The sequence below is a fragment of the Parus major genome, chromosome 2 (genome assembly GCF_001522545.3).
Source record: "Parus major isolate Abel chromosome 2, Parus_major1.1, whole genome shotgun sequence".
Classification (NCBI taxonomy): Eukaryota; Metazoa; Chordata; class Aves; order Passeriformes; family Paridae; genus Parus; species Parus major.
In genome coordinates this window covers 56,283,866-56,296,104 of record NC_031769.1, presented here as the reverse complement: position 1 = coordinate 56,296,104, position 12,239 = coordinate 56,283,866, and the positions used below count along the sequence as shown (strand labels likewise).

Genomic DNA, 12,239 nt, shown 5'->3' with positions numbered 1-12,239 from the left:
CTGTCATGCTTCCTAAAAAGAGTTGCCAAGTCTGTCTTCAGATTTGCTCCTACTTAAAAAAATTCCCACATAATTTACTTTCTCTTAAATAATGAAGAAGGAAATAAAGTATCCAAGATGTTTCATTGTTTGAAGACAGTTGGTCCAATTTGGGACCTGCACTTGCTTTGGGGTAATAATGACAATAACATTCCATGGAAATTTATAGGTTTAATTAACTAGCTAATTGATTCATAGAGTGTCTGTGCAGGACAGATGACGATGAAATAGCATGTAGCTTTTCTCCTTAGTGATTGAAATAATCAAAATAATTTCTCTGTCTTGCAATAACTTTAAAGGAGAGCTTTATCCTGTTCATTTTTTACCTCCTAACAAAACCAGCTGTCAGGTTAGGAAAACAAAAAGGTGGTGTTTTTCCACAGAAAGTCACAGAAGGAGCGAACTGCACACAGATTGTTTTGGAGCACCTGAGAGCGGAGAGGTGCTGCTGCTGCTGAGGTGTGTGGAAGGGCTCTCTCCGCCCTGCCCATCGGGAACAGGACACTTTGCTGCCCTTTTACTGAAGGGTGATCATTATTCTGGGTCTGTCTGCTCGCAGCACCATGGACCCATCATAACATGGACCATCCAGGATAGCAGCCAAATGTTATCGGCAGGAAAACAGGCTTTAGGGGAGGTTAGAACCTCCTAAAAGGTCTCACGGTGTAAGCACTAAAAAATAAAAAGCGCCAGATAGCGTTTTTTATATAGCACATGTTAACAAGGCAGACATAGGTGGAGAGCCGAATGTTGCCTGCTGGTGTCCTTTTCCCCGGCACCGTGGGAAGAGGTGCTCTCTGGTGGACAGAGGGAAAAGCTGGTCTGCAAAACATCCTGCAGTGCCCTCGGTGAGCTAGACCGAGCTCAGAAGCGGGCTGGAAGCTGAGGAGAGGAAAAGAGCGCCTTTCCTCTGTGACAGCCGGCCGGGAGAGTGGGGCTGAGGGAGGGAGGCTGACCCAAAAGCATCCAAAGCTCCAGAACGGGGACCTGTGCATGTCCCTCGCAGCCAGCTCCCGGGCGGGCGCGGACACCGGGCTCCCCTAGGACATGTCCGCGGGAGCGTCCGGGGCCGAGAGGGGCCGAGAGGGGCCGAGAGGGGCAGAGCGGGGCAGAGAGGGGCAGAGCGGGGCTGCCGCCGACCCCCGGGCGCTCTGTCACTCAGGGCATCGCCGTCCCCGCACGGCAGCCTCTGCGGGAGCGGCGGGAAGCTCCGCCTCCGCCCGAAAGGCAACAGCCTGATAAAGGCAGGTGCGGGAGAGCAGCGGGACCCCAGCTCGAAGCATCTGCTTGTGCACGGAGCCCCTGACCCGGCCTTTGCCGCCCCGGCAAGGCGGCTCTCGGTCCGGGACAGGAGGGGACCCCGCCGGCCGCAGCCGTCGGGCGCGTCCCTGCCAAGGGACAAGGACCTCGCCCCCAAGGACCTCCGAAGAGGCGGGATCTCTCCGGGAAGGGGAAGCAGGATTTTGTTGTGTGGCTTGAAGATGAGGCAGGTATCTGGAGTGGCGCTCCTCCTGGGGCTGATGGCTCTCCCAGCGGCGCTGGGACAGAGAAGCTCGGAAAGCCCTAAATATAGCAACCAAAGCTTTGCCATCGTCTCTTTCAAATGGGATCACGTCAAGGAGCCGTATATCATTGCACTCTGGATACTTGTGGCCAGCTTGGCCAAAATCGGTGAGTCTGGAGTTACATATTAATACGTGTCCTCTCCCTTTCCCTTCCCCCTTGCCCTTCTCCCACCCAACAGGGTGTCTTCAGTAAGTGAAGAAAGCTTATCATAGGTCCGCTGACCCGTTTTCAGGGGGTTTATTGTACTCTGTCCTGATTTCATAATACTGCCCTACACGGCGCTTAGCAGGGTGATTTTCACCAGCCTCGAGGGGTTACCTAGTTCATTTTCACCGCCCACGACTGTGGCTTCTGCATCTGACTCCTTGTAAACTCTTGCAATTCCTTGAGACCTTGCATTCCTCTTGCTCCCAGGAAAAACTCTTTTGCGAAAGTGAAACAGGAATCTGGCCTTATTGCTTACACAATATCTATTCGGGTTTATGATATGCTTTTCTCCTGATTATGATTATCAGCTGGTAACATCAAATATAAGCACTGCAAATCGCACATATGAATTTAGCGTTCTCTGCTTTGAAGTGCATTGCTGAATTAGTGAAAGAACATAGTTTAGAGAGAAATCTGACATGTATTATCAGACCATCTGATGTAACTGAAATAAAGATAAGCTTTAGAACACCCAGAATTTTCTTCAAGAAATTGGAAAAAGTGAAAAGCCAGGATTTAGCCTAACTTCAGTGTTGTGTTAATGAATTTATATGAATGCTCCAACTCTTGTGTTCTGAACTTTGTGACTTTTCCAAAAGCAATCTTGTATCAATAAAATCATTGTTTAATTGGAATGTATTTTACTTGATTGATGCTATTACTTTCAGACCTTTTTGCCTTTGGATCTAAAACCAGACATCCAGTTTGGCTGACACTGTAAATGACAGTTTCATTTAAAATAAATCTTTTCCATAATCAGTCTCATCTCAGAAGGTTAGCTGAAAATCCTATTGAAGACTTCCCTGAACTTGCACTGTTAACACTAATTTAGTATACCAGAATCACATTCCATGGATTTTTCACGCTCCAGAGAATGAAAGATGCAAAAAGGTATACTTAGGTATATTCTGTCTAGCACATAGGACAAGCATGGTAAGATCTGGATGGAAAATGCTGCCTCCAAACCCAGAAAAAAAGCACTTTAAAAAGGAGTAGTATGTTATAAGTTGGGGTGATATTGGACATCATTTTCCAGGAATAGGAAATGGCTATTGGAATAGCCATCATGGCTTTTACTTTATTAACCACAGCTATATAACTAAATACCTTTATCTGAACCTGTTTGACTACACTATGCCAATAGTTTGTCTGTAGACAGTTGCTGCATCGTCTAGATTACATAAAAGACAATTATGTTTTAATTGACTTTTATTGATGAGTTATAGCAATTAGAAAGCTGGGAAAACCATATACAGGAAACAACTGACAATGCTGAGTACCTATAAAATTCTGCTGAATAAAGTAATAAACAGGCTGCTCGTTTGAACCATCTTTTTGAGATACTCTTCTAAGTAAGCATAGTTGGTAAGGCCTTGTGCTATTTAGGCTTTGCTGTTCTGTACATGTGGCACAGTTGTACGGTGTAATATTAGTGGTGCCCAGCCATATCAGTTTTTGTCCAAAGCCACTGAACCCAAGAACAGGACAGTTAGATTGTACTATATTAAAACTGCAATGGCCTGGATTCAGATTAGTTGAGATTAATATGAGCCATTTTACCATGAAGTTCTTGATATAAACTCTTGATAAAGCACTTAGTGTCAAGAGCTGAGTGATGCTGATTCTGTTTTTAAATTCTTTGTACTTCTTTCACAGCTGCACAGAGCACGTCACTTATTAGTAGATCCTACCTATCATCAGCCCCATCACTTTTCTTCCCCAAAGCTCTCAATCTTTGTTCTTTTCTCCCTTCACATGTAATGTATTTTTGATTCTATACTACTCTGGACATGGTTTCTGAAGATGCAATGGATAACTGCTGTATTCCCCTGAGAGCACATGCATGTGCCTGCTTTCCCCACCAGTCACAAATAAGACACAGAAAAGCAAGAACATACACTCACTGTTCAACAGCTTCTTAATGAAGAAATCATGAAGGTGTTCATGTTAGTCTGTGAGAAAGGGAACTGAAAAAAATAGCTTTTCAGCCTTCTGTCTGCCTTGGTGTGTCAAGGGTTCTGGAAAGTAGGTCAGAAATCTATGAGAAGATTTTGAATTGCAAAAGTCCTATGCTGGATCAGAGAAGGTTTGCATATTCAAAAAATAGACAGAAAAGAACCAAGAAAGAAAATATAGAACATCTGTCCTTGGATTTCCTTACTACCTGAAGCAGGTCAATTGTAGTGGAGTGAAAGTGCTGGTTTTGCTGTGAGTTTTTCAGCAGGGGAGGAGCTGTTCTTACACATGCAAGCTCACTTCTCCATGGCTACAGGGATTGGGAGAGTTATTTTACTGATGGATGATAGACAACTGGGTCAGCAGAAAGTGTTCTAGGAATTGCAGTTGATACCTGAGGATAAAGGTGTAGGAGAAAACTTTGCTTTCTTTTGAATTAGAATAGTGTTAGTGGTTTTGTGTTCATTTGGGGTTTTTTGTTTTGGGTTTTTTTAGATTTGTTTTGTTTCAATTATGTGGAAGTTTTGTTTTTTTTTTGTGAAAAACAAGTTTCAGTTAATGATGTTATATGACTGGGGGAAACATTTTTGTATTAGGAGATTTTTGCAGATTTTCTGGGGCTTGATGTTCATGGTGTGTACAAGGCGTCCTGCAACGTAAACTACTGTATGTTAAATCTCATAAGTATCCCAAATACAAGAAGATGTGCCTAGTGTTTTGGACTTTTGGAGAAGGGAACTGCTGTTTTAGTTTAGTCTAGTTATTGGTTAACTCTAAATATTGCTACAAATGAGACTGGAAAACAGCCTTCATACTATTGGCTTTCATGCATTATAGAAAATAAAAAATTTGTGCTTTCCATTAAACTTCTTATGCATCTTGGTCTACTGTTTTACATAATCTAATTGATTTGATTTGACCCTCTTCATTTGAAATATTCCCACTCTTCATTCTTCCACTTCAAGTGGAACATTCTTAAGGTTCACAATGTTCTACTTTGGCTAATGATCTTTATTTCCTCTTTTGATAGGCTGTCTTATCACTGCAGAGGAGTATCCTTGTGGGATAGGGCCAATAAACTAGTTTCATTTGTAAATCTAAGCCAGAAAATCCTCTTATTTACATGAAGAAGGTACACGAGGTACAACTGAGAGCCCTCCTAGTGGACTTCACGTGTCCACTTCCTGGTATCTCAGTGCTCCAGATGAAATAAGCAGTACCACTGAAAAAGAATAACCTCTAAATGCATACACGTGTGTATTTATAGCTACAGACAGTACAGACATTTCCTTGCTGTAGCCCTGCAGGTAAAGGATGTACCATTTTTAAACAACATTCTTACACAATATAGTTCTGGTTTTAGATGAAAGACGCTTGTATGCTGACCAGACTCTCACGTTCTTTCTAAGTTCACTTGGCCATGTGTTCTTCTTCTTCACATGTCTGTCACAGATAACATCTTGAAAATAAACTTTGAATAAATAGATGCATAGAAGACACAATATTTTGGCAGGAAAGTCTCTACAGAAAGAGGTAGGAACAGGTGGAAAATCAGAAAACTTTGGAAACGAGTAGGAGAAAGAAAGGAGTAATGAGCTCACAAGCTAAAAATGGCTAAGAAAAGAAATTTTTTAGCACTGAACATTGTGCACAGTTTTTTCTTGAGGGTATTTCTCAGGCCATGTCACTGAAAAAAAAAAAAGAAAGTATGCTTTCTACTTGGGGGATGCCTAGTACATGATGCTATACTTGTTCAAAGTTCTAGGAAAGAGAGATTGAATTTATATCTTTATTGGAGGCCATGCTGGGGAAATTGTGAAATTCCTTCTTGCAGTTAAAATCCTTTTCTGTACTGTAACATTTTTATAACATTTTTTCAACATTTTTACAGAAGAATAGGTATGTGTCCCAAAGTGGAAAAAAAAAAAAAAAAAAAGCCCTACAAAGCAGCCTTTCTGCCTGTCTGGCCCCCTGGATTTTCTCAGGGTGTGCAGATAAGCAACTGGAAGAAATGGTGGGAGAGTGAGTAACTATGAACAGGAATGAGGAAGGGTACATAGCCTTTTCATTATCTGAGTCAAACCTCTTGCCAACTGTTTTTGTTGGTATAGGTTATGCTGAGAATGTCACAAAAGCTTTTTTTAATTTATTTTTTTTTTAAATTTCTGTGTACTTGCACACAAATTCTAAAGGCTTTTATATAAGAAATTAAAAAGTGGGAGTGAAATCTGAATCCAGGGCAGCTGGTAAATCTGTCTTCAGGAATGCCACAATGCTCTGGAGGAGGGGGAAGAAATGATTCAATAAACAAACACTTAGGAGAAGGCTGGTGAAGTGTCAGATGGACTTGTTGAGTCCAATCAGCTCTTGAGACTCCAGGAGGACAGGAGCTGCAGAGCACAACACATCTCTAAGCTTAGAGATATGGGTCCCCAGGAACGCTCTGGTTTCTGCACGCCTGAGCTCCTTCACATTGTCTCAAACTACCCTGAGAAAGGAGCTCTTTAGACTATTTTGTTAACACAAACAATTGCTGCGGAGAATTTTAAGCATGTTAGGGATGGGCTAGGGAAGGAACTGTGAAATGCAGGTCTAACCGCCCATCTAATTTAGACTCCTGCGGCAATATTTTCTTTGAAGAAATCAATAACCCTCCCTCCAAAGCAAACTGTCAAAACAAAAGCCCATTTGACTCCAAAGTTTCTCCTCCTGGCACTCTAGCTACTGGAAAGTGTCAGTTACATAGAGAAAGTGATTTAGGGTATTGTTTTAATAAAATAAAAAATGTGAGACTAGCTCTTCTGTTGGCAATTCTTCAGTAAATGACATGGTTGGAAGAAATGTTGAAGGATGATTCGCAGGACTTTACTGGGTGTATTTAACTGAAAATGGAGTCAAAGATTCAAAGGTGACGACATCACCAGATCCTGCAAAATTTAAGCTACTAGCCTCCTCATGATTGTGGATCTTGTTAAAAGCTACTTTCATTAGCAAGTGATAATATGGAAAAAGTCTTTACATTGTGACTTAAGAAGTCTGGACTTGTCTATCTTCCCCCATATCTTGACAAAGATAAGAAGGGGAAAATGCTTCTTTTACCTTTATACTGAAGTCAGTAGAAGCTGAAACTGGTTACCACACTTATAACACAAGCACATGCATTTCCTCCCCAGATATGCATATAAACTATAAAATTGTACTGGCAACTGTTACATACTTACGGTGTCTTCATTTCTGTAAGATGCTGTATTTCCTTTTTGCAAAGTGCTGCTTAGAATACCTTCAAGCTAGGAAGGTTAATTACTGTAAAAATCTCTATCTTTTAAAGAATTACCTTTTGTATCCAATGTTTTATAAGTTTTTATAATATTTCCAAAACAGACTACTAGCTTTGCATTTCCAATGGTAGGAACAACTGTGTGAGCCATATTTCTATTAAATTTATAATCTGAAAGTGACTGCCTATTCCCACATTTTATTTCCATGTTACTCTTGTGCCTTAGTCATCCTTTTCCTGTGCATTCTGTCTCCCTGTAACCCACAGCTATCTTCTTCCCCCTCCCCCTCCAAGTCTTGCAAGTCTCAAGTCTTAATTATTTAGAGCAGGGAAGAAGATATCAGGATAGTATAATTTGACAAGATTCAGATTACATCCCCTGGCGAATAGCAAATGTACAATGGCAACTTGTGTGAATTACGTAAGAAAACAATGGCATTTTGAGAATGGCCCTGAATTGAATACAGTTCAGGCATGCATACCTAAGGAAGGATCTCTGCCATCAATTACTTCCAGGCACCTGTGTGCAAAGTGCTCGGCGTTCTCTGCAGAACAATGGAATCCTTTTAATACTGTAGTCTTAGGATTGTTGAAAACATTGATTTACTCTCTTCAGAGCTCAAGCCACTTATTACTAAGAATGATCTAAGCCCTCGAAGTGACTGTAAACATGTGGTAATGCAGCAGACCACAGCCCCACAAGAAACAAGAGCAAGCAGCAAACCCTTCCAGGTGCATAGAGGTTCTTCAAGTGAAAGGCTCTCAGGTTTATTTTTGTGGACCTTTGCTGTGTTAGAGATGTGTTGAGGCAGGGAAGCTGGTACTGGAAATCCTGAGTTACCACTTTGTTTGACACGTACAACCAGAAGCCTGTCAAAAATCAGTACTTTTACTGCAAGTTTGCTTTAAGAAATACTTGGACTCCAACTAAATGAGTTCTTCCCCCACTATTTACCAGAGTTTTAACTGCTCTGAATTAAAGGGCTGGTGGATTACTTACTTCTTCTGTATCTTTCATATGGCTTGCTCTATCCCAAGATTAAATGTTGAATCCAGAGTTAGAGAAGAATATTTCTTATCTGAGTATTTTTTTCTTTCAGGATAATGTCTTTGATTTTTCTCTTCTCTCTGCAGCAGTGCAGTTAAACTAATGGCCTGAAGAACTAGAGTCTAATTGTTATTTAGTCTGTTGACAAGTGGCAACCATTTAAAACTGGAGACCATTAAAACAGCCTTGGTAAACCACAGAACATGGTGGATTGGTTGTGTTGCAATATTTTGTTTCCTTTCGTAAAGCAATTTGCAGAGTGTTTACCCCTGTGGAAGGAGTGACTTGATACCAATTGGCTGCTATGTAAAGCACTGTAAAGTCATAAATACTGAAACTACAAGCTGACTAGGAAGAGCTGACCAAGATGGAATGCAAGACACCAAGTGGAAACACTTTTAATTAAGGCACGAATATTTAATGTTCATTCATGGAAGAAGAAAACTGGAAGGAAGGTATTCTGAAAGGCCTGCACAATAACAGGGGTTTTAAGTAGTTGGATCTAGAGAGTTTTCTCCTTCCATTAACTGAAAATAGAAGCATTAACTGGATTCACTAAAATGTACCAAGGAGAGAAGTTCTGTTTAATCTAATGAAAGAAAAAATGGCTTGCTTTTTGTCAAAGCCAAATTTAAAATAGCAGTAGTCACACACCAGTAAAGAAAATTTCAGTGTAGATAGTAGACTGATTTTCAAAAACATGTTGGTTATGATCCTTTCTGCTTCAATTACAATTTTTTAAAAATGGGGAAGAAATCTTTAAACTAGAAGCTTTATGGATTCAGACATCCATTCAGTTTCATAAGTTGAGCCTGGAGGAAAATATTAAATATTAAGAAACCAGTAAAAGTCTTTAGACAGTGAGACTTCACACTTAAAATCTCCCAGGTGCAAACAGATTGTAAACTGATGGAGAGACTTGTTAGCTCCTTTATTAAAATGAATATTATTACATTGGTTTGGTAATATAATAATATTCCGGGGACTAGGTTATACCAGTTAGTATAAGATGGCTTTATGTTAATATTATGTTATGTTAATGTTAGTATTGATACTCCAACAGTTGTACTGGAGGTAAAGTTGTTAAGTGATCATACATAAAATCAATATAGGTCTAGTATGGAGATTATTGCAATTCTACTCCAGTGAAATACCAAAACAGGTGAATATCTACATGTAGATTTTCAGACTTTGGCAGCTTGGACATATGCTTAGGAAATTCACTTAATAAATACTACTTTGTGGTTTAAGTGATCAAAATATTCATTCCAGAATGACTGAAGCAGTCTGTGAATGCTTGCTCTTCTGTCTATGCAGTCTAGAGTTTAAAGTGCTCTAAGACCTGGTTTGAATTAAATATCCAAATTTTCTGCTGAAATATTTCTAGCTCTAAGCTATTCCATCCTGTATTTCATTCTGGGGATGAATTCGGGGCAGTAGTGAACTGGGGAAAACCGTTGGGTACTGGGTGTCCTGTAGCATTCACATAATCATGAAATAACAGTATCACAGGCTTGTTGAGGTTGGAAGGTGCAACATCTGGTCCTGTGCTCCAGCTCACCCAGGGTGACCTACAGCTCATTGCCCATGATCACGTCCAGGCAACTTTTGGTTATTTTCAAGGATGGAGACTCCACAACCCTTCTGGGCAACCTGTGCCAGTGTTTGGCACCCTCATGCCTCTGCCAAGCTGCTCTCCAGCTGGGTGGCCCCTGCATATGCTGGTGTGGGGGTTATTCCTCATCAGCTGCAGGACTCTGCACTTCTCTTTGCCAAAATGTACAAGGCTCCTGTCAGCTCATTTCTCCAGCCTGTCAAGGTCCCTCTAGATAGCAGCTCTACCCTCTGGCCTATCAGCCACTCCTCCCAAATTCGTGCCAAATTGTTGAGGGTTCTCTCTGCCCCATCATTCAGATGATTAATGAAGATGTTAAACAGGACTGGATTCGGCACTGACCCCCGGGGTTCACCTCTAGTTACCAGCCCCCAGCTATACTTTACACCACTGATCACCGCCCTCAAGGTCTGACCATTCATCCAGCTTTCAATCCACCCAATTGTCTGCCAATGTCCCCTACAGCAGCAGCCTCAGGCTGTTCTGGGAGGCAGTGTCAAAAGCCTTATTGATGGCTCATTAGAAACTCGTCAGACACTGCTCTCCCCTCATCTTCCAAGTGCATCACTTCATTGTTATCAGGTTAGTCAAGCACTTTCATGTCGTGACTCCTCCTGAGAAATTTCTTGTCCTTCATGTGTCTTTTTACAGAGTTAGTTGCTTTTATCAATTACATCTGCAGAGCCCTGGATTTGCAGTGGTCATACATGAACGGACCTTTATCTACATTTTACCTGGTCAAAGAAACCAACATTTTTGGATGCAATTGGTACACTTTGTTTAGCTGGTACAAAATTGCACACTACAGAGGAGAGAACAATACAAGGTGGCCATGTAGTGGCCAAAGTGGTTGTGCCATGATGAATTAAATAATGGAATGACCAGGTACTGGCATAAAGTTTTTCTCTAAGCCAGGTGCTCTCTTGTCAGAGTGACTTCAATTTTCTGTCATGAATGGCTTTCACTCATATGTCACTTACCTTTCTGCCTTCTCTTACCTGATACAGTGGGAGTTTCATCTCTTATTTTAGCCAAAGCTTTCTCCAGGATGAACTGATATTCTAATGAATAGTATCACTTGATAGGAACATGCAGTAAGATCTGTTAATTGGTAGTACCAAGCTCAAGCAGAAGCAAATGTGTCAGCAGGAACATGTGTAAACTCGGAGATGGTGTTTGTAGTGGACCCTATTTCCTACAAATCCCTCTCCTGTGCATAAGCTGTACACCAGAAAAGCACACCTCTGTGGTTTTCCTCTGTACCAAGCAGCTAATTACTTCTGCCTCTTACACTTGCAACACTGGCAATTTGCAACCTTGTCGCAGTTTGTCCATTTTTAATGGGCTTTTCTCAAGAAGACTGCCTTTGCCCTGCTAAAAAAAGTACCCTGAAGTTACTGCCACGATGGTTTTCTATTCCTTCCCAATATGATACTCGTTTGGCTAAATTAATTTCACAAAAGACTGAAAACTGACTCTGGATAGGAGCTTATTTCAATTATTGAACTAGTATTTTGTCAAGAAACGTTATTGAATTGTAGCTAAAGTTATTTTAAACTCAGTTACTTGCTCAGATCAGCTGCTGTGAATGATCATTAGTGGAGAACAGTGTATTTTTTTTTTTTTCTAAGTAGAACTACTGATTAAATGCTGTATTTGTTCTCATGTTTCTCCCTTGTTTCACTTGCTACCATAGAATCCATGCAGAAAAGTGATTGCAAATAACGTTATAGGCAAAAAACTAATTGAAGTTGCACGCACAGTCTGTCTGGTGTAATGAGCTGAGAAAGATAGTCTACATCTACAAAAATGAGCACTTTTGAGCTGAGCAGTGCCCTGATCAACAATGAAAAAAGTATCAACAATGATAAAAGGTATGAGAAGAAGGGCAGGATGGAAGTCACAGATGAGAGTGCTGTTACAGAAGCATAAAAACACTGGAATTAGATTGTGAAAGAACAAGAAAAGAGCAGAAAGAATCTCCATATTTATATTCAAAGCCTAACAAACACATAAATGCATTAATTAATTTCTCAATTTCTGTTGCTTTGTTATTGTAAAGATAAGCATTTGACTGCCATTCAAGGTTTCCTGTTAAAATATCTTCTAATCATTAAAAAGATTTTGTCATAAACTACTGCCTGACAGATTCTATCAAGATGTCTGTTAATCATAATATTAGGAGTTAGCAATGTAAGATTTGTGGCACTTTGCTCTATAGAGCTTCAAGAGGATTGTATTGGCTCTTGGGCAATCTGTCCTCAGGAGGACTCATCCAGTAGTTCTCCCTGTTGTCATGTGAAGAACAGTGTATCTGCCATACAGGCAGCATTTCTTAGACAAGAGAAATAGGCAACATCAATATTTTCAGCTCAGGGTCATGCTAAGTATTTCTTCAAATGAGGGAGCCACCCTTCTACCTGCTCTCAGAGATTCTGTAAATCTTCTGAGCTATTTGAAGTTGGATTTGCCAGTTGCTGCATGGAGCAAAGTCTTATGATTGAAGGCAAGAATAAAAGATAGTAGTTCAC

The 12,239-nt window shown here is 40.7% G+C and overlaps 1 protein-coding gene across 2 annotated transcripts in view; it reads left to right on the top strand.

Annotated features, from left to right (window-relative positions):
* The first annotated feature begins 1,210 nt into the window (after positions 1 to 1,210).
* The window catches only part of SLC9A3 (solute carrier family 9 member A3), a 56,478-nt gene continuing 45,449 nt past the window's right edge, over positions 1,211 to 12,239 (top strand). Inside the window, exon 1 of one of the 2 annotated variants that reach the window (XM_015619348.2) lies at positions 1,211 to 1,710. In XM_015619348.2, the coding sequence (XP_015474834.1) occupies positions 1,521 to 1,710 (190 nt within the window). In that variant the 5' untranslated portion in view covers positions 1,211 to 1,520. The remainder of the gene's footprint in view (positions 1,711 to 12,239) is intronic. The other variant, XM_015619349.3, reaches the window with a different exon arrangement.